The sequence below is a fragment of the Pelmatolapia mariae genome, linkage group LG13, assembly GCF_036321145.2.
Source record: "Pelmatolapia mariae isolate MD_Pm_ZW linkage group LG13, Pm_UMD_F_2, whole genome shotgun sequence".
In the NCBI taxonomy this organism is placed as follows: Eukaryota; Metazoa; Chordata; class Actinopteri; order Cichliformes; family Cichlidae; genus Pelmatolapia; species Pelmatolapia mariae.
In genome coordinates, this window is record NC_086238.1 from 5394511 (window position 1) to 5417649 (window position 23139).

At 38.8% G+C, this 23139-nt stretch overlaps 1 protein-coding gene across 4 annotated transcripts in view; it reads left to right on the forward strand.

The window, feature by feature from the left end:
- oprm1 (opioid receptor, mu 1) overlaps positions 1-23139 on the forward strand; it is a 40394-nt gene that overhangs the window by 9501 nt on the left and 7754 nt on the right. For all 4 annotated transcript variants that reach the window (XR_010095449.1, XR_010095450.1, XM_063492013.1 and 1 more), the window contains exon 2: positions 19718-20070. Coding sequence is in view for 2 of the 4 variants with exons in the window: in XM_063492013.1 (XP_063348083.1) it covers positions 19718-20070 (353 nt within the window). In the remaining 2 variants the exon portion in view is untranslated. The remainder of the gene's footprint in view (positions 1-19717; positions 20071-23139) is intronic.

Here is a 23139-nt window from a genome sequence, read left to right on the forward strand (position 1 = left end):
AGTGGAGCTATTGCAGCAGTCGCACTACTCACTGTCTTCCACATGCATTTTTTGTGCTAGTAGCTCTTCTTCTTCTTGTTGTTCAACATGTAAGCATAGACCAGAACACTTGTAGGTGTATACAGCCCCCTCAGTTCTGGACAAATTGTAGACTCAGTACACACACAGTACCTCATCTAGGATACTGAATAACACAAGTACCTTTGTGTTTCAGGATTTCAGTATCAAACGGTATTAGAAAGGTGTCCTTCAGTATGACGTCTAGTGATGTCTCTAGTGAGGGAGATAGTCATTGTTTGCTAATCTTTGCTGTTAGCTTTCTTTTTGTGCAAAACACTTGCTGTGAATAACCATATAATTAAACTTATTGATCTTAATTATGATAGATGTAGCGATTCCAGTGAACAGCAGCATCAAGAGGATTGATCTTATTACTAAGAGCAAGATTCCTGAGTGTGTGTGTGTGTGTGTGTGTGTGTGTGTGTGTGTGTGTGTGTGTGTGTGTGTGTGTGTGTGTGCGCGCTACTAGTAGATGCGGAGTATAGATGGATGTCTTAATCTTTATGCAAATTATTTGTGGGGTTGAGGCGATAAAATACTATAATGTATCTCTTATTACTGTTCAAAGCATTTGCCCAAACAATCACATTTTTTATTGAACTGAACAACTGACAGGAGGGACATGCCCAGTTGAAACTGTGCTTAAGGTAACACAAAAAAAAAAATGACCACGGTGCTTATTCACACATGAAGCCTACACATGAAGCCTACACATGTTCACATGCCGTCACATTAATGGAAAGGAGTGCATGTCTAAAAGAAGATAAAAAGCACAGCAGTTCTATCCCCGTCACCATTTTTCTCTGATTGTTCATGGATATTGATCTCCTCGTATCACACTGCAGTCAGGTCAGAAGCATTCTGTTGATAGGTGCTTTTATTAAATGTTTCCATAACTGAGCATGTGTACAGAAGTGAAACTGTTGCCGTCAGTGTGGTAAGATAAAAATATGTGCCAGAACATTAAAATATAAAAATACAGAATTATACTTTTTGAAGGAAAAAAAATCTCTATAATTGCTTCATCCCTCACCACTGTAGGGACGTTTAACTCCCTACAGTGGTGTGTTTGATGTAGAAAAGCCTGAAACTCCAGCTTGCTACTCAGTTTATTAATTTAGTTGAATATTATTTAAAATGCTGATTTTGTAGTCTTTTGTAGTCTTAACTTTACAGGCTGCGCAGTATTATAACAAAATAAAAACCTTCCTCTCGACACTCTTGAGAGGAAGGTTTTAGCTGCGAGACAGTTTAGCAATATTTACAAAATAACTATGAAAAGCAAAAATCGTCTCAAATGGCTTGTGTGGGGTGGAATTGGAAAAGCAGAAAATACACAAAAATGGAATACTTCTATTATTTCAGTCAAATAAATCAAAATAAATTGCACAGAACTCCTGCAGCTTGTAAAATCATAAGTGCTTAAGTGGAACAGCAGTTATCATTTTAGAATATAGGAAAGATGTTTTGTGTGAGCTGTCATGTGTATGTGTCACTGGCAGCCTGTGAGCATTGACCCTCAGCTTGAACAGAGGCACATCTGTCACAACACTGTCCATCTGTCACAGTGTGACTACCATGACACACTTGCTGAGCTGTTTACTCCCTCTGACCAGTAAATGTGTAATTATTCATCTTTTCTATTTGTCTGCCACTTTTGTGTATGTGTGTGTTTGTGTTTACACATCTGTTTCCCTGTGTCCACGTGAGTACCTGCATACGTTGTTTGACAGCTCAGGAAATTTTCATGCTAAATCATGGCTTCTTCAGTCCGTTTCAGGGAGAACTGTGCCTCTATTTGTATAACAATCCACACACATACACACAGTTTATGAGCGTTAACAGTAGTTTTAAAGTTTACATGTCACTGGTAAGTTTAATGCAGTGGGGATAGGAAAGTTTTAGCTGAAGAACAGGATTAAGGGGCATTAATTCATTTAAGCTCCATTTGTGTACTTCACTGATACTAAAACATACTTTACCTGTTGTCTTGGTATTTTTGGCTGTGAGAGCAGCACCCTCCTATTTTATTCTCGTCACCCTGTCCTTTTGTGCATATCACTGCTACTTGGCACCGTCACCGAGCTTTCAGACATGACCCTCTACTTTGTGCTTGTCTTTGTGATGACTCTGGTAAAATACAGCCCTTTGTAATAAACCTATTAATGATTAAATGCCATCTTTCTTTCTTATAAACACACACACACAAAACCCCCAGTAAAATCATTTCAGATAGTCGCTTCAGTATTATCATCGATTTATCACCCATTGGGAGTTTCTATGACGACTAATGGTGAAAGGTGAAAGTGTTTAATTAAGCGGCCGGCTCAGACACAGAAGCGCTGTGTGATGGCAGAAAATTCATGAATCTCTCGCTGCATGTTTGTGTTGAATCCCACTGTTTCAGGCTGCGACGAGAACGTGTTATCAGCTATTCAAAGTGGTTCCTTGGGAGTGCTTCATATTTCTTTATGTGCTTTCATTCCATGCTTTTCTTATTCTCCTTTTTAGTCAAGGTTACACTGTTGTCAGGATTTGTTGATGTATATTTATTCTATTTATCAAGACTCATATTTAGTGTCATCAAGTGTCATATTTGGGCTGTGAATTAAATCTGTATAAATGGAAAGGATCAATGAGAAGGTGCTTTGGGTATTTAGATTTTTTAAATTCGTATTTTCCTTAAATACTTTTGATCTGTCGGTAAAGGCCCCTGTCGTTTCACTCCCAGCCACTAACACCTTCATTTTCACTTACCTCTGTGTTTCTACCGCCTACTGTACAACTGCTGCTTCCTTCCTTATTACTAATCCTCAGTATATACAACCAAACATATTACACTTGTCAAAGATCATTGTTCTCCTGCTAGTTTTACAAGGTCATGCACCCTGAACATTTAATAACATATTTCACCATTTTCTCATTTTGAGGCTGTTAGCTGTTCTTTATTTGATTTCTTTGTGTCATTTCTAAAACAGAAATGACTGATGTGCAATCGCCAACCAATGCAGAAGTTCCAAAAATTCCAGTTCCTCTGGAGGCATTTATTAAAAGTCACAGAACAGCTGTGTTTGTGTTGTTGGTGCCTTTTGGAGCATTTTTAATAAAATTATGTGATGAATATTATCAGTATTTTGGCTTAGGGTGTCTAAGAAGTTTCTGCTTCAGTTTTGGTGAGTGAAATTATAGTATTTTATTTGTGTATTGTTAAGCAGTAATGAGTAGATTTGTGCCTCTTTGAATGGCAGCCATAGATTTTATAGAGACCGCTTGCCAATTAACTTCTGCTGGGGTTCTGTGCGGTATCTGCACAGAGACCTCAGATGCTGTGTCTGCAATCTGCTGGAGCAACTATTCTAGTTTCTGGGTTATAGCTTCCAATGTTCCTGTTACCACTGGGAATACTTTGGATTATACTTTCCACCTCTGCTCCAGTTGTTCCTTTGGCCCCTGGTACCTCTCTATTTTCTCATGCTCCTTCTTCTTGATGTTGCTGTTCACTGAAATCGCTACATCTATCATAATGCGGTCTTCTGGGGGTTTTTTCAGCTACCACTTTGTCTGGTTAGTTGGCCACCAGCTGCTTGTCTGTCTGGAACTAGAAAACCTACAAAGACTTAGGACCCAGAGACTTCTGGTCCGTATGCAGCACAAACGTTCCTATACACTATCCCAGCCACTTGGTTGTGCTTCTCAGTGTACACTGTCCCAGCTTGCATCTTACATCCCTCTACTTGGATGGTCTTTGGGACATCTTTGCACAGTTTGCAACTTGGGTCCTGCCTGTATGGATCTGGTGCTTTGGGCCTGTTCTTGTGCTTCAATGATCAAGGTATTTTCTAGACACTTTCTTGACATCAGCCACTTCCTCTGGCAGGTTCCTGATATATTTATGGATGCGTTTCATCCTGGGCTGTGGCTCTGACACCCACTAATGCTTGCCTCCCTTTTTCTGTTTCCCATAGAACTCCAGAGTGCAGGACTTTACGTGGAGACCTCTGTCCATTGTGAGATTCTGTGTTTTTACATCAGTGGCATCTGTCTCGTCCTGTGGCCATCTTATTATTCCAGCTTGTTTTCTGATAACCAGTACAATTTATGTATTGATGGCTTGGATCGTATTATTATTCCATCCGGTTGGCTTCTCACAACCTATCTTGCACATCTTTATTATGGTTCCCTCTGACTTGTGGGATTACCAGCTGTCCTATACATCTACTACTCTACCATCTGGTAGCTCCACAGCTTTAGTCTAGATCACCTTGCCTTTATTTGCAGCCATTCATCCACACTTATCCAGTCTGAATAAGTCTAATTTTTTCTGTTGTAGATCCAGGTGAGGGGGAGTCGATGCACAACAGTAGCAGATTGGTGTATTCAATTCAAGGCAGTTCAGTTCAATTCATATAATGGCAAATCACAACAGCAGTCATCTCAGTGCACAAAAAGGCATTTAACAATTTAAAAGTGAAATGTGAACAGGAAGCAGCTGGTAAAGTCAGTGTTCATTAAAGGGATGCAGGAAAAATACATTTCTGTAATTTTCTCCTTTTTCAATGCCATGTTCCTGCTTTTATATATACACATCTTATAACTGTTACTGTTGGGATCTTTCAGGCAGCTCACACATAAAAAATGTATAAGGCTAACACTGAGGTGATCTTTAACACTTCCTTGGGCTTTGTGACTCTGAAGATGAATTATTGCATAGTGAAACTCTGTGCAAGCTGTGGATTCAGCAGTTTTAATACATTTTTCATCAAGGTTACTACATCAGGTGTTTCATAGATCATAACTAACTTCATCTTTAATGATACACCTTACATGACACTGGTTTCTTTTTATAGTCACATTAAATAAAACTTGCATGATTCTCCTGCAAGCCAAATTAAAAAGAACACTTAAACGCTTGATCCCCGAAGAAATGTTAGCTCTGGAGAATTTATATGGCAAAAACTCTGCCCATTATGTCAAACAGGCACATTTTAAATGTTTGTATTGTATTAAAGAGGGGAAGAACAGTACTAACCAGTGTGCTAATGTAATTACTTGAGCTATTTCAGAAGCTTATTTGAGCTGACGTGTAATTGATGAATGTTGTGATGAAGTGCTGTGAGTAATTTAAAGGATAATTCCAATTTATTTCCCATTAATGTGGTTATTAGGCCATTATATCCAGCCGTCACTGCATTCTCTGCCCCTGCTGTAGAAACAAAGAGTCAACATGGCATATATCAGAGCAACTAATGCAAGTTCCCTGCAGCTTTCAGTAAAAAGCTTCAGGGAAAATTCCCTGTCGTGCAGGCAGCTGGCAACTATATTAAGCATACCTACTGGATGCAGTTTCACTCTGCATATGCACTCACTCGCCGCTACATTAGGTACTTTTTCAACTCTTTGTTCACATAAATGTCTGATCAGTAAATCATACAGCAGTAACTCAATAGCCAGAGGTCATAGGAGAATGGCCAGACTGCTTGAAGCTGATAGAAAGGCAACAGTAACTCAAACAACCACTTGTTACAACCAAGGTATGCATATGGGCATTTCTGAATCTTGAAGGAGATGTGCTACAGTAGCAGAAGACCATACTGGATGCCAGTCCTATAAGTTAAGATCAGGAAACTGAGGCTACAATTTAAACACAGTCACCAAAGTTGGACAATATAAGGCTGGAAAAATGCTGCATTGCTGGATGAGTCTCAATTTGTGCTGCAACATCAGTGGTCTTGGTGGTGTAATGATGTTGGGGAAGTGGGGTATGTTATTGGTACACTTTGGTTTCCTTAGTGTGAAAGATGGATTTGATAGTTCCCTGGTGTAGTGGTTTATACAACTGCTTAACAAGTAAGAGCTCCCTGGTTCCAACCTGGAAGGAAACACAAATCCCTTTGGGGTTGTGTCAAGAAGGGCATCAAACGTAAAAAGCTGCCAAATCAAATATGCAGAGTGAAATGTGCAAAGGGAGCAGCTCAATGTAGCTTTTTAGTATAAAAGATTCATGCACATACTGTAATGTCACCCATTAATTTTGGACATTTTGAATCCTCAATGTTGGTTTAAGTCAGGAGTTACCTCATATGAATGAAACATTAGAATGCTGAGTTACCCCTTAATGCTAGCAAGCTTTGTTAGCATGTTGCATCCACAAACTGTACTAATGTAATCTACAAGCGCAGGGACTCATGAAACACAAGAATTTAAGTCACCAAAGCTAAAACAGAAACCTCTCGTATGGGCTTTACTACAGAGTAAGCCATTACATGTCAGATACATCCATTAAATTGCCCCGAATGCATAAAAAAAAAAGACGTGATCAGGAGCTCCAGTTCAGTGAATCCAGTTAGTAAATGGTAAATGGACTGATTGTTATATAACGCTTTTCTACTCTTCCGGAGTACTCAAATCACTGTATACAACATACCTCATTCACACCCACTCATACAAGCACTTCTTTCTATACTTAAGTGCAATCTAACCAACATTCACACTCCAATGAATACATCGAAGAGCTACGTGTGGTTAGTATCTTGCCCAAGGATATTTTGCATGCAGACTGGGGAAGCCAAGGATCGAATCATCAACCTTCCGGTCAGTAGCTGATCGGCTCTACTACCTGAGCCACAGCCAACCCGTTAGCAAAGGTGAGGCCATGCAGACATCAGCTTCAAGTCTATGTGTGGGACACCTGTCAATCAGAGCAGTCACGTCCACTATAAAAATAGCAAAACCATTTCTTTTTTCTTTTTTTTTAAAGAACGCAACAACAAATAAACAAAACACAGTAACCAAAGGTAAATCTCATACATTCGGTGGACATCACAGTGTCATTAGTGCGAGTCCTAGTGGCTGTAGTAGTTGTGTAACTTATAGTGAAAACCTGATATTGTAACAGTCCTGGTATATACTAAATAGAAAAAAAAACATCAATTTCTTCTAACTTCCAGTCTCAACATCCTATTACTGCTCACCACATTAACACGTGCCCGTGAGTCAGACATGCACACAGTCACACCCTGTGCACCCATATCCATCATGTTCCTCACACTGTGCATGGACTGTGTTACTGGTCAGAGCCAGAGGCATCCAGATGTCTGTTCACATGAGCAGCCTCTGTTTCAGCAACCAGGACTTAATGGTTTATCTGTAGCCATGAGCAGCTAATGAATCATACACAGGGCTGCAAACATGCTGGTGAGCTTCGTCGGCTAATGATGGATTATGTTTAGGTTGCTGTGTAACAAAAGCCATAAAAAGTAATCGGAATCTGTTCCAAACTGTTGAGTGTGTGGCTTTTTACTTTGACGTTTACTGAAATACGATGACAAGACGGTTGATTCACTACAGCCAAATCAAAGCTTATAGTTGTGCCCAAATTATTTAATATCTGCTTAGCTATTAGTCTCCTAATACCTGTTATCTTTCCAAGATTATCCATTTTACACATCAAAGATAACAGGCAACCAAAACATTGAGGAAATGTTTACTTTGTGTCAATATAGCCTGTTAGTCATCCAGGTTATGGTAGTCTTGAGTGCTTGCCTTGAAAAGAAGGCAACTGGACTCCTTTAGGTTCATGTGCATGTTGTGTCTCTCTTCCAAGAGGTTTGTTCAGTTTCAAAACAACTGTCGGAAAGTCCAGAGTATTTAACCCCCAGTTCTGGTTGTCCCCTTGGAGATTTCACACCTGGTCCAAGGTGTGAAATCTCTCTCCCCGCTATCATGTGAGCTATTAAGATCTCTTGAAGAAAGGTGTGAGTCAAGGATGAGATGCTTGGGAAGGGAATCTGATAGCTGTAAGTCATAACCTCTGTTAAACAAGGGTCATTCACAGCGGACGTAGATGCCCTCCTTTACTGTTCTCTCAAACCGTCTCTCTCCTCCAAAATGTGAACCCTGGCATCCTCAAAACACTGTCTTTTCTCCTTTAAAGCAAGTGTACAGATGAGTCTTGTTCTGTTGAGGTAGCTCTCCATGTACCATGCATTTGTGGAATGAATGTTTTGTTTCTCGTATATAAATATCTGAGGACACATTACTGCACTGCACTGCATAGCACACATGATGTTCTTTTGCTTTTGTTTGGCTACTTTGTCTTTGGAATGAACCATTCTTATATTTTCAAAACATAAATTTTATGATAATATTGAATGATTATTATTGTTTTATGGGGTATTTTTGTATCTTAACAAGGTAATCTCCACAGCTTTTTTCAGTGCCTGTTTTTCTGTTGTTACTACGGTATTAAATGAATGAAGCTAAAGTGAATTATTTTCAATCATTCCTACTTCCTGTGAATTATACAAGAGTGATAATGTTCTGGTGCCGAACCCATTACATATCTTCAGCTAATGGCAATGAGAAGAAAAATATACATGTTGCGCTAGTTTTCTAGTTTATAGATAATGCCATTTTTGGCAAGTAAATTGTTTCTCTTTTCAGTCTATCATTAAATCTGAGCTATTTTTCAACCCACACAGAAACATTAAAGCAAATGAATGTTACAGCATGTTACGTTAAATTTAATCGTGCCTGATATAATAGTCTCTTATCCCTGGTCACAGTTGTTGCCATGGTGAAGAGCGACCCTCACATGTGAAAACGCACAGTTATTGACTAATTAACATTCAGGGACATTTTAATGGCTCCATGCCGTTTACTTTCATAGGGACATGCTGTGAGGGCAGAATGTTTTTTCTCTCCTGCCTGTTCAGCTCATATGTGTTCACGTCTGTTACTGTTTCAGTGTTTAGTTTTCTGTTGAACCAGAGGGAAAAGAAGGCTTGTAGATTATTGGTAGCCTGAAATAATGGTTCAATTTTCATCCTTTGTTATTGAACACCTGGGGTTAGGCTGCTTCAGCGCAATCACGCAGGCAGCACATGCAAAACATTACTCGCAACAATGGAGAGTTTTTGTATTTGTGCATATGCCGTTAGTTTTCAGGCCCATTTTATCCACAGTGGTGCAGGGGTCAGTATTCTTTCCTCCCAGCAAGAAAGATCAGGGTTTGAGCTTCCTGGCCAGCTGGGGCATGGAGGGTGTGGAGTCTGCTGTTCTCCCTGTGCCTTTTTTGGGGGGTTTCCTCCCACAGTCCAGAAGCATGCATGTTAGGTTCATTGGTACTTCTGAATATACAGTATGCATGGGTATAAATGGTGTTCAGTCTCTCTGTCCTAGACAAAGATTTACAAACAAAAAATTGATGGATAGATTAAATAATTTAATATGAGAGAACTTTTCCTTCACTGATGCTGGGGCAGCTTTTAACATTCACATTAAACATCCTGACTTTGTAGATTTTCAATTTCATTCTTTTTGTCACTTTAGCATCTAGTATCAGAGACAGCATCATCAGTTGTTTAGTTCATGGCTTTTCTCAGCACCTAACCTGGGACATCATTGGCTGGTCTGCTAATGAGGCAGTTTGGTAAGGAAAAGGTTGACCAGCAGACAGGCTCACGTTTAATATTTGGTTAATAATAACTCAGTGAATCTGCAGCATCATGGCCATGACCGAGGAAGAATTTGTAATGTATGGGTCTACCCAGACACTTTGGAACTAAAAAGAGGTCAATCATCAGCTCATGGATAATCACATAATCACATAATCACAGTAGAAAATTACAAAAACACATTGAAATGTGTTGAAGATGTTCTGGATTCACACTTGGTTACCGCAGCTGTCTTGGAGTGTGTGTGGAGAGTTCGTCAATCTACTTCTGTGTATAGAAAAAATGTCGCTCCTGCTTTGTACACTATATGCCATCAAAGACACGTACGTTCTCACTTTTATTACTGTGTCTACTTTTTGCGGTGAGTGTGCTCTCAGTGCATCGTTGTAATTATGCACACTGACTCATGATGTGATTTAAAGCGGGTTTGTTTATTATGATTTTTTTCTCTTTCTGGTAAGGAAAAATGATCCCACAGTCAAAGTTGGTTGCCTGTTCAGTACATATGCCATATATGCATATTGTATCGATATAGCATATATATGCTATATATATGGGGCTCCATGGATTAGACTTCTCGAGCATATCCCACCATTGCTCAATTGGAATGAGATCCGGGAAAGGTCACTAAATTCATTGATGATCTCCTTAAACCATTCCTGAACCCATTCTGCTTTGTGGCAAGGCACATTATCCTGCAGAAAGAGTCCACAGACATCAGGGAATACCGTTTGATCGAAAGGTCTGCAGCAATGCTTAAGTAGTTGGTACGTGTCACATAGCGCATCCTGGTGCCGGGTGTTCCCCAGTTAAGCGACACACACACTCTGCCATCCACAAGAAAACATGATTCATCAGACCACTGTGATCCAGGTCTGATGCTCATGTGCTGGTGCTTTCAGCTGACCTTCATACAGGGCTCCATACACCACAAACTACAAAGAACTGTATGTTCTGACTTCTTTCTATCAGAACTAGCATTAAGTTAATTAAATAAGTGTTTACTTCTTCCCACTCCCTTTCAACATGTAAATGAATCAGAACAGTAGCAATATTGAAATGTATTGACTTTTGTATAGTATTTTTTTCTCTCTTATTTTCTTTTCTAAATGTACCTGTATATTGTTTACATGTTTGAAATAAATTAACAATCAATCAATCAATCAATAAGTTTTCAGCAATTAGAGCTACTGTATCTCGTCCTTGTTAGACCACATGGGCCAGCCTTGGCTTGTCTACTCATGATCCTGTTCATCACTTTTGCTAACCCCAAAAAGAGTTTGAAGATGCTATGACCCAGTCATATACCAGTCATAATTTAGCCAATGTAAAATTCACTCAAATCCTTACATTTATTTTGCCTGGGTACGACACATCAACTTTGACGACAAAATTTATATACAGTATATACCATCCACTAATAGGTGCTATTGTTAAGTGTTAGGCAGTGCTATTATGCCTGATGTATACTCTACCACCAATTTCCTCTAATCCATTCAATGGTGTGCCATGAAACTTGAATGTCTAAATGTATAACCAGATTAACTTTACCGTATCACAAAGGCCCAAAACAAACAATAAATAATTGCTCTACATTGCAACAACAAACTGGACTAATTAGGAAGCCAAGCTTGAAGTTAGTCTAATTTTCTTTTTATTAATCTGTCAACCAACATAATTTATGTTATATTAGGCTGTCACAGAGCATATAAATAAAAAAAGAGGGCTTTATCATAATAAAATTTTTTCAAATGTTGGCATATTAAAATGACTTGCTGAATTAGTGTATATTAAAACAACCAATCCTCAGCTGCCACCCGTTTAAGAACCCTTTCTGGAAAATTATTCAAACGAATGGCACAGTAAGACGTCTACATATTTGTCAAACGATCTGAATATTTACATAATGAATCCTCAAGGACAGCTTGTTCCTTTGCTTTGACTATATCAGGTGTGATGAGTTTGTAGAATGTAATTTATGTCATAATTGTCTCAGGGATAATCTGCTATCATTAAACAATCTATTTTTCTCATTTAAGGAGAGGTGAAGATGGATGAGAAACAAGAATGACAGAGTCTCTTCCCCGTAGGAGGGAACCGCAGCTATTGAGTTGATGGAAGGCTATGAATTATACATTTTTCACAGATAGAACTGCTGTGGATGGTTTTAAGACCCATTACTGTACACCTATCTTTCTATCTGCTGTCCGTGTGGTTTAGTGGTCCAGGAGAATTCCATTTGAATGTTTTTTTACAGTTAGATGAAGCAGTTTCTGTTAGGTTTTTTTTTATTATTATTTTTGAGTGCTGTTTATTCACACAAGAAGCATAATAAAGGTTTTTACTTTTCCGATGATTACTTCTGCCTTGTCTCTCTGTGACTCTAATGTCACTTTCTGTCAATAACGGACTGATTATTTATTCCATTATCTTCAGTCTGTTTACTGGCATACAACAAGATGATGTTTTTATCTTCTGTTTATGCGAGTTGTCAAAGTTTACTTCCAAAATGAGAACTCTGTGGTAGATCTGTATCCTCTTTATGAAAGATATTTATCAAATAATTGCTGCTGGCATGAAAATGAATTCTAAACTTTAGAAAGTAACAGTGTGTAATTTTCTCCTTAGATATCCATTTTGTAGCTCTATGTTGCCAATTATTATAACACAAAAGTCATTCAAGCATTGCACAAAGCCTAAAGGGTTTTACTTTTGATTAATACCTGCTGATATATTCAGTATCAGACCTCCCCCTGCCTGTAAATACTGATAAACTTGCAACTGCAAATAAATATGTATTTAATGAAGAGTAATGCCACTTGATAATATAACCTTGCTAATGAGACATGAGCCATTATCCTAGCTGTCATAGGGCAAACCGCTGGGTACACCTGTGACAGGTTGCAAGTCTACTGCGGGGCAATGAGACGATTTAATAAAAAGGGTTGCAAAACTGACAGAAACAACAGATTAATTCATTTTCTTCTGATATACAACCACTATAATGTAAGCGTGACTAACAGTATTCAAGATTATGTTTGACTAAGTGCAGCGTGTTTTCATTTTTACACAAGGTAATGTAGGCAGCATTTAGCTGAATGTTTAACTTGAAGGTATTTGGTAAAACAAATTTGGCCTACACTCATTCAAGGTGAGAAGCTGGACAGTTTGATAGGATAGTGGTAAAGTTTAGAAAACTTGCAACACGTTCTGCAAAACGTTCTCATCCCCAAAGCGTAACATTTTACACTAGGTGATAAATTGTCGATATATTACGCTTCCGGGCACCCAACATGTCCCTAGATCATGAGATCGGAAAAATGAGGAAACATAAGGAACCGTTTGGAATGAATCTACACATATATGTTTGTTTTACTTAAATCACTTTGGAAAAAACTATCTAACATCATTAAAGTGCTGGTTAGGGTTAGGGATAAGGTTAGGGTTAGGGCTGGAATACATGGCTGTATTACCATGGGAGCATCATTCTACTGGATTTCATCCATAATCTGGTGCGTAGCATAAGAACGTGGAAGGTCACCTTTCGCTTTCCTCAGCAACACCGTGGGAGTTGACAAATCATCATTATATTACACCTCGGGAGTGAGAACGGGATGAAAATTTGGGAGGATTGAAGTAAAATCCACACAATTGTTATTGTCCATTGGGATTGAGTAATGGGCAAATTAGACTTGAGTCTTTTGTTATTGGTTAAGTGCCACACCAGAATATTTGGAAATCCTGGTCAACAAGAGTCATGCCAGGAGAAAACAGCAGCAGCTTGGCATCAGTTGAGTTAGGAGGCTTGTTTATAAGCCCAGTAGCCTTCTTAAACTGACCTTTGGCGGGGCACAAGGGATTTATTGTAAGACAAAAGCAACCAAGTTAGCTAGTGTATCTTATTATCCTACGGTTCCCATTACTCATTTTAGCAACTAATTTAAAAAAAAGTTCAAAAAAGTTTTTTTTTTTTTTTAAAAAGTTACAAAAGGGATACAGGAAAACACTAAGACTTAATATTGTTTTATTTGCTCAAGAAATGCATTTATGCTGTTACTTGATTATTACTTGATTATTAAGTTATTAATGGCTAGGTCACACTAGAGCAAAAATAGTAATCTTTTTTCAACTAGGAAAAAACAGTGGTTGCCCAGTGATTGCATTTATTGATTTGTTTATTTATTGATGGGTGTTGTCCTCCCAAAAGCTGAGCACGCAGCACCATCAACTTCTTGACCACAAGACAATTGCACAGGTTGCCTGGTGGAGTGATGGTTTGTAGATAATTGCCATCTAATTTATAAATGCAGACAGACTGCCAAGATATTGCAATCAATAGGTCAGTCATTCTGACCGCAACTTGTCTACAAGGCATCTCTTTGCAAAAAGGGACTTATTTCAAAAGTGGTTGCCAGCTTTTTTCTGTATCCTGTCATATTCCTGTATGAGCATCTGTATCATTTGCAGTTACAATGCTGTGATTGTGCAGCAACTGCATCACTATTTGTTGAGGAATTTCAGAATTTCTGCTTCAGAGCTATAAAATTGTAGTCAGACTCTCAATGTAAGTTGTTAATGTGAATTTCTACTTATGCTCATGTAGATATGCAGATAGCAACAGATTTGTGATTTTCACTAATTTACCAAATTAATCACCGTATCACCACAAACAAATGTATGTAATCACCTCATTTAATTGCAAGTTGATGCAGAACTGATGAGAATGATAGAATGACTCTGGCTCATTCCCCTTTTGTCACCGTCTCGATGCACCAAAGTCACTTGAAGATTGACTGATTGGTGTAGTTGCAGCCCTGGTTCTTTTCTTTGAAGCCACCATTTCAAAGGGTAACAAGCTCAATGCACATAATCACAATAATTTTGTTTGTGGTACCTTTGCTTGTGTGTGCGGTAGCTTAAAGTAGGGTAAATCAGTCATTGCTGTATGTGAACAAGCCTAAATATGATTTGGTGCTCTCCAGCTACACATTACCTTTTCTTCATGGCTGAAATGGGATATAATAAACTCCCAGATGTCTCTCTCTGGCTGCCTCTTGTTTTATCATGGACAGTATGATTTATACTAAATAACTTCAGGGCACTACTGCCATGGAAGGATCTTACAGACCACATTATGCTGTGCCTAGGGCAGGAAAAATTAAAGCACAAAGCTAAAGTCGACCAGAGATTGTTTGCAAACTTAAGTGATAGTACAATAAAAAAAGTTGGAATTTCAAACAAAAGTGATGTACAACATATTGCTTCCAACCCCTTAAAAGAGCATGGTCTGAGATGCAAACATTAAGTTATATCTGCCTATGTCAATATAAATCCCTAACCTTGTCATAAAAATATACATGCTTTCTTTTAGTATTTTAATATTACAATAAATCTGACAAGTTGACAAAAACCAGAGAAAAAGGAGCAGTTTACAGGCTGAAGTCTGCTCTAGAAACCTAGAACATTTTTATTGATATGTAATTCACAAGCCCGTTCATCTCTGTGTTTGTTACCTGTTGAACATCAAGCTCTGGCTCCTTGGGTGTATCAGCATGCACTCTGGCTGCACAGGTCTTTTGCTGCTAGCTTTGTGTTAATAATATACTGCCTTTGCAGGTGCTTGGAAAGATTTAGTGTTGTTATTGGACCACTGGGTAGCTGTTGCCGGCCTGGACACAGATTACACTTTACTGTTACATTCTTGTCCTACCAATAATTTCAAAGTTATGGGCAAGTCTTGACCCTTCAAAAGATGTAGACTACTATCATTTTTGTCCCTTTCTTATACAAGAACTGTGGTCAGGTGGATTAAAAATGTAGGTTTGACTAAAATAAGATCAATTTTCTGCTTTTTTTGGACACTGAAGAAACTATAGATCAGTTATTTTGTTGCTGTGAGAAGGGTTTAGCTTTACTGAGTTTTCAGTCTGTGATATATGTCAGTGCCAGTTTACTGAACCAATCACTCATGGCAAAACCTTAAGCAGTTTTATTGACAGACATAATTTACAGATTTCATTTAACCTTTCTACAAACTGTAAACACAGTTTCACTCACTAAAACATATTCTGCAATCTAATTTGTGCCCTCCATAATCAGTATCTTATCATGGTGGAGGGGTTTGTTTGTCCCATGGATCCCAGAGCTTTGTTGTCAGGGGCTTTTACCCCTATTAGGATCTCTCAAACTGATAGACAAACTGGTCCTAGTTGAGGGGCCAGATGAAGAATGATTCAGGTAACTCATAAGAAGAATAAATGAACAGAGGACCACTCTACCCTCCTGGGGATACTGTTACCCAGCCCTCATCCTGGGGCCAGGCCTTGGGAGGGAGCTTAATTTAGAAAGCTTTTAGTGGCGAGGCTTTCACCCATGTGACCCTGTTGGATGCAGCCTGAAGAGGTAACATAGGCCTGGACTTATGTTTTCTAACCACCCACAGTCTATTGGAGAGGCCCTGGACTCTGTTATAATCTAGAATTGTCCTTGATGATAGGTGACAGGCTGGAGGGAGTATCATGGTATCCCCAACAGTTCAATGCTGTATATTGGGGTTTTCCCTGATGGACAAAAGGTGTTTGTTTCAGTGCCAACTTCTTGGAGTGACTGGGTGAGTCACCCCCATGTGACGACTCCATTGTTTTACTCGGACTTACACAGGCAATTACTCTGAGACCCAGAGGGGTACAACTGGGAGGAAAGGCCTGCCTGATCAGAACCCCAGTGGGTTTCTGTCACCTCAGTTTGTCCATAACAAACACCATGTTAGAGCATAAAGATGTTCATAGATGCGCAGCACCGAGATACCCTAGCACAGTGGTCCCCAACCTTTTTTGTGCCATGGACTGGTAAATGTCCGACAATATCTTCACGGAACAGCCTTTAAGGTGTCGCAGATAAATACAACAAAATAAAACCAGTACCGGTACCAAAAAAAGAGAAAATGTATTCATAACACACAGGAAAAGACCCAGGGAAACCAAGTTAACTATAAAAACAATAAAACATAATGATAAAAACCCTGAAAACCGTAAATTTCACACCCGAGCCTCAACTCTTACAGCCTGGTACCAAACGACTCACGGACCAGTCCGTGGTCCGGGGATTGGGGACCACTGCCCTAGCGCACAGATCGATAATCGGTCATCAGATCTGCAGACCAGCTGTAAAGAGCTGTGTCTGCACGGTGGTTGGCACCTGTTGTGGCTGTAATCACTGAACCAGATGGTGGAAGCCAGCAGTGACAGGAGCCATCAAGGTAAGGAGTCCTATCAGACTTGGTTAGCCTGTAAAACTCCAGAGCAGCCAAGTGCTCTGTAGCTCTGGCAGTAGTGAACGTAAAAATTCAAATGTGTGAGGATTTGTGGAGGCTATTTTTGGTCAATTTCAAAGTGACTGTGGCAAATGGTCAGGTCGCTCAGAAAGAGAACGCTATTAGCTGGAGGAGTATCCAATTCAATAAAAGGATGCTGAAATTACCTTGAGCTCTATCAAGCTACTATGTTTGGGGGTGACAGCTTTTACTGCATCACAAGGTGTCTCGTCGGTCCCAGTGCAAATAAAGTCTGAAATAACAAACACACTAAGCTGTCTGAGTTACAGTTAATCAGAATTTAATGAACTAACTGTCATCTCTGGTTGTTAAGAGGATTTGGGATTACTGAGGACAGTGCTAGAACAAAAACGATGCAAATTACCTTGGCTTAATGCGACAGTTGAGATTTAATACAGCTAAGACCAGTGGGTGCAATGTATCATTGTCACTTTGTGTATTCATTCATTAATTTAATAACCTCCCAGCAGGGATGTGTCTAAGTAGTCTTTACATGGAATGGTGTCAGAACAGCACAATTCCTCTTGTGCTTTGGATATTAAGACATTTTTTAGAGATGTGCTTGCTCCCTTTATGGCAAGAGAATTAGGCATGAAAGATTGATATCTCCTTCATGTCTGGCTGATACAGCTGGCAGTGCATCTAATGCATCTGTTGAGCCTAAGAAACACAAGCCTCATATCTAGCTCACAACTATTGTTGTCATCTTTTACTTGTTTTGGTATAATTTAGGTTAAAAAAGGTAACCTTTAAAGCCTGACCAATACATCAAGGGGACTGGTATATTGGCCAATATTAGTGGGAGAAGCAACGTACAGCTTCAGCCAACATTACGCTCCATAGTTTGTCCGCCAGAGGAAACTATGCAGCTTCCCTCGGCGCAAAAACCACCAGCTGATCTAAGAAGAGTCGGGCAGATTCGTAATCTTGTTGTGACAATAAAACAAGACTATTCTTTTAAACAGCACTTTGATCATAAAAAACCAATATCAGTTGAGCTCTAGTTTTATTCTCTTGTTAAACAGATTACATGAACGGGTAAGCTGTTTCCCCCTGTGTCTAGCCTTTACGGTAATGCTGCTGGTTTATCTAATAAGAATAATAATGAACAATTAAAAATAGATTAAACCACCATTATGAGTCATCTGAATCATCTGTTATCTAAATGAAGATAATAATAATAAGCTGGAATAGTAAAATTGAGGAGTGACAAGAACTAAAGTGTATTTCACAGGGAAAATCTAACTCCTAGACAGCTTCATTATAGCGTCATTATTTGAGTCGATTACCTCTTTACTGTCTAATACCACTCTGTGGAACTCTGTAATACCTCGCAGGCATATCGACATCACCAGGGAACCCTCTAACGTTTAACATTATGAGAGACTAAAGCAGCGTGATTAAATATGCCAGGCTTCACTCTTTAAAGCCTTAAACATGGTCTGAAGTTGCAGGTTGGAACTGAATTTTTCACAGTATTTTCACCCATGAATTTTATATAATTTCATTATAATTTTACCATGAAAACCAGATGTCACCTAGAAAGGATGACAAATATAACAGGGTTTTTAATAATTCATTTGGGTCTTGCGTGCTGAGTTTATGAGATAAAAGATATGTGATTTTAGATCTTTTTGATGGGATCCAGCCTTAACCTCGGCTCATCGCAACGATAGGAAGCGATAAACACAGAATATGTCTTTGCTGACAAGAGCTGTAAACAATGGAGCCATTTCAGTCACTTGTTTTCAGGCCTCTTCATTCTGTGGAAATGGATCCACGCTTTCTTCTGTTTTCTATAAACACTCCACCATTTTCCATTCTCTTTGAACTACCCCTCTCTGCTCCATTTTCCACCATACTGGCTGAAGGGACATTTTTGTGAAATACTATTAAAAGGACCATCCTTGAAATGCTTTGATCACTCTTCATTCAGATCACAGAAGAGCTACTGCTGCCTACGGGAAAGGTTTATTTCAGCAATGTCTTTTTAGTCAATATTGTTCACTTGACCTTTCTACTGAGTCCTTTATTAACGGCCCTCTGTTATCATTATTTCTATACTCTATGAATATAATATGGAACATATAAGAAACGACTTTTCCTCTCTGCCTGTAAGAAACTGGATTTTTTTAATTACACATTTCTTTAAATATTTTTGGATTACATTTTATGGCTAATTTGTATTCTGTAATATCTGGTAATCTTTTCAATAAATGGAGCTGAATGTTTTCTATCACAAAATGGGCTAGTAGCTCACAAAAGAGGCCTGAATTATTCAGAAATCATTTCAAGATACTTTGCCCAGATCATACAGTATTCTTGCGTCACAAGGAAACAATGCAAGCTGGGTATATTCAGCAAATGGTCACGTCTGTGTGGTTCCATCTGTAAATTTTGCATTTTATTTATGTGTATCCTTCTGATGCCTTCTTTCTTTATTCTTGCACTAGTTGAAGTAGTGTTCTTTCTAAGTAAAGACTGAAAAAGAAATCTTGTCCTAAGGGCCTTTGTTAGTTTTGGGAATTTCACATATGTTTTTGTTTTCATTTCACAAAATGAGAAACATTCTCTGTTTGTGTTTAAAATGTCAAGTTGTAATTACTGAACAGACCTGCTGAGCCCAAAGGGTCACCGAGCTAATGGTTTAGAGCCACTGTTTGAAGTGACTGTTACCAGTTTGTGCTGCAGAGTCAAACCTCAGTAGTGGATCAGAGGTTCTTGGTCATGTTCTCTACTGCAAATAAAAAGACAAGAAACCTATAAAGACACTCAGAACAGCTAAAAAAGGATCAAATAAATACAAAAAAAACCATAAGAATGCAACACGTGTGACCTTTTACATATCCAATATGTGTCTTCTGTGCAGATACACCAAAATGAAGACAGCCACCAACATCTACATCTTCAACCTTGCTCTGGCTGACGCCTTGGTGACGAGCACACTACCGTTCCAGAGTGTTAACTACCTAATGGGGACCTGGCCTTTTGGGGACGTCTTGTGCAAGATGGTGATGTCCATCGACTACTACAACATGTTCACCTCTATCTTCACACTCACCACCATGAGCATCGACCGCTACGTCGCTGTGTGCCACCCCGTCAAAGCACTGGACTTCAGGACGCCACGCAATGCCAAGATCGTCAATGTCTGCAACTGGATTCTTTCCTCTGCAATTGGGTTGCCTGTCATGTTCATGGCCTCCACTACTGTCACTTTAAGTATGAACACATGTACCACTAATGCTGATCCTGATTTGCAGCACTTCAATTTTAGTATGAATGGGGAAATTGTAACAGAAGTAAATACACTACATATTGTTTTAGCAGCCTGACCTCATCACAATAATCTTGATGATTAAAGTTTTGCTGCATAGACAGTGAGTAAAACATTAGCCCAAGAAATGCTAGCATCTAGTGAGTCAATTTTAAAACAGCTAGTTCTCTCTGCAGACAATTATGTCATTTTTGGATTCATTTGCAATCAGCCTGTTCTGCCCCTTAGGTATGATGATGTGCTGCTTTTTGGACAACTTTAAAGCTAAATGAAAAAGCTCCGCTAAAAGCATCCTTGACCCTAAAACTGTTTTTGTGATCCCTCGTGCAAATAGCAAAGATCATTTAATTTCTTGAAGAAGTTGTCTGTTTTCATCCATGTTTATAAATAAGATGTGGCAAAATAAACAGTAGAGATTCAGTTTTACAAATTACTTAGATTATTGCATTAGCTTTACTTTCAGCTGCTCCCTTATTTCCCAAGCGGTTGCCACAGCAGATGAATCTGCATATTTGATTTAGCAAAGTTGATGGTACAAACCTCCCATTTATCCATGTTTGGAACTGGCAAAAGGAAAAAAAGGTCTAGAATCCACCAATAAAAAACAACACACTTAAACAACTTACTTATTTTAGAAGAAGAACATTAAATTACAAATTTAAAAATGAATTTTCGACAATAAAGTGATGTTGGATGCGCCACAATAAAGAACAGAATGCTGGCCAATGCGTTCTGATCCATCCTTTGTCTAAATTCCAAAATTCACCACACAGTTGGCCACAGTGACAACAAAATAAGGAACACATTGCAGCAAATTACATATTCTAAAAGTAGAAGAGTGGAAGTTTGTCACACCACCCACTTCTACTCCACCTGCAGCCAGCCTTCATCCCTTCAAACTCCATCCTATCTGCAGCCCTTCACTTCCTCAGCTCCGCTGTGCACTCCTGAAACCTGTCCAATTCACATTCTCTGCTCCCTTGGTGTCTCTACTTACTTGCTCAGATCAGTTTGCCACAATCTGGATTCTTTGCTCAGTTCAACTAAGGTTCCTTCACTGATCTGCATAGCTATCAACTTGTCCACTTCTGCACACATCTACTTTGCCCCACTCTACCTTGGCTCAATATTCTACCCCTACCCCATTCTTCTGTCTAATAATTATTCACCACTTATCTAACTCCTGGCCCCCGTATGTTTGCCTGTTAGCTCACTCTGGCTCGTGATACAGAAGTCCTCACATCAAAAAGTGTGTAAACAACATGTGTCGCGAGGCAATCAAGTGTACTGTTATTGTCAAGTATGCTATCTCATTGATTTCCATGGGGAGTTAAGAGTATTGTAGTGGTTTACACATTTCCCTAATAAGCAAAAGATCCCTGGCTTGATCCTGAGAGGAGACACAAACCCCTTGAGTGTTGTGTCAGGAAAGACATCCAGCATAAAAATCTACCAAAGCCAAAATGCTGTGGTGATCCCTTGTAAGTAAGCTACCAGCCAAAGCTAAAGTTTTTCAATGGGAAGTCAAAATGAACCCTTGCAAGTATATGTGGCCATTTTTTTTCTTTCACTGTATTTTACACCCCAAAATTCATCATACGTTTAGTAAACTAGTCAAATTGTTAGGAGTTAGCCAAATTTGGAATTAAACATAAAATAATTTTTTGTGGTAAAATGTACACACACAATTTTTCTTTTTACAAACAGCATTTCAACAATGGCACAAAAACTACAAAACATTAATGAACACGTTCAGTTCAGTCTCTTCATTTTTCCTTGAAAAAGCAGTTACACACTCCTACACATGTAAATGAAGAGAAACTACAATATTTATTGTGTAACTGCACAAATAACTAGTTCTGGCTGCTGTCAAATACAGCTGTCTTCACAGCCAAAAAGCTGCTTGCAAGGAAAAAAAGAAGCATATCCAGGAGCAAATGCAGGAGCAAATGCAGTGGTAAAGACGGTAACTGAATAAAAATGAAACTCAAGCATTCTTTCAATCTGTTTAAGAAGAGAGAGTAAAAGGAGATTTACTGCAAAGCTGTGGGCTGTGGAGGCAAGGTTCTTAAAGATGTGATTGCTTTACCTTGACTTAACAGTTTTCAGTGAAAAGGTTTTACTCGAGCAGCTTCAGGGAGACATTGCTGTCTTTGTGTTGCTTCATAATATAGCACTGAACAATGGACTAATAATTTTTTCCCTACTTACCTAGCTTATAATAAGTCTGAGATCATGCTGGCGAAAGGAAATAGACCGACTTAAATGTATAACATCCATATAACAACTGATAGGATTTAAATACACATGCACTATCTGTAAATAAACTTAATAAGCATAAAGTACAAGAGATCTGTTCCCCTGTGTCGGCTAAATGCATTTAGTAATATATATGAAGAATATATATATATATATAGCACCAAATCAGCCACAGCATTTTTAAGTAATTTGCTTATTCTTCTTCTCAAATGTGGGATTTTGCTTCATCTTTGGTTGTGTTTGCTTTCCATAATTAGTTTTAGAAAAACACGATTTGAAGATGTCACACTGCCCTCTGAAAAATTATTTTTCTGCATTTTCAGGCAGTTAAAATGGATCTGTTTATTTCCTATCTTATGTATGTGTATGCTGTGACTATAGAGCTCATAATATACATACCCAAAGTTCAAATACTGAGGTCAGGTTATATAAGCCCTACAAGCCCAAAAGCTCAGGCTGCTCTTGGCTCTGTATGATGTCACTGAAAGTTGAGATTCTTGATATGGTCGTTTCGAGCATGCCGCTCTGTCTGCAAGCACACCTTCTGTTCAACGCTTCTGTTTACAAGAGAAAGCCAATCAGAAGAAAGCTAGCTTAATGTGAGGGGGGAGGGTTGTAAAACAGCATATTTTAGGCAGCTGATTAACTGTGGAGCTGCACCAAGACCCAGCCTGGGTTTATTTAGTATAATAAGTTATAATAGGTATTATTTTGAACTGCAATCTAACCATTAGAGTCCAATAATAAAATATTAC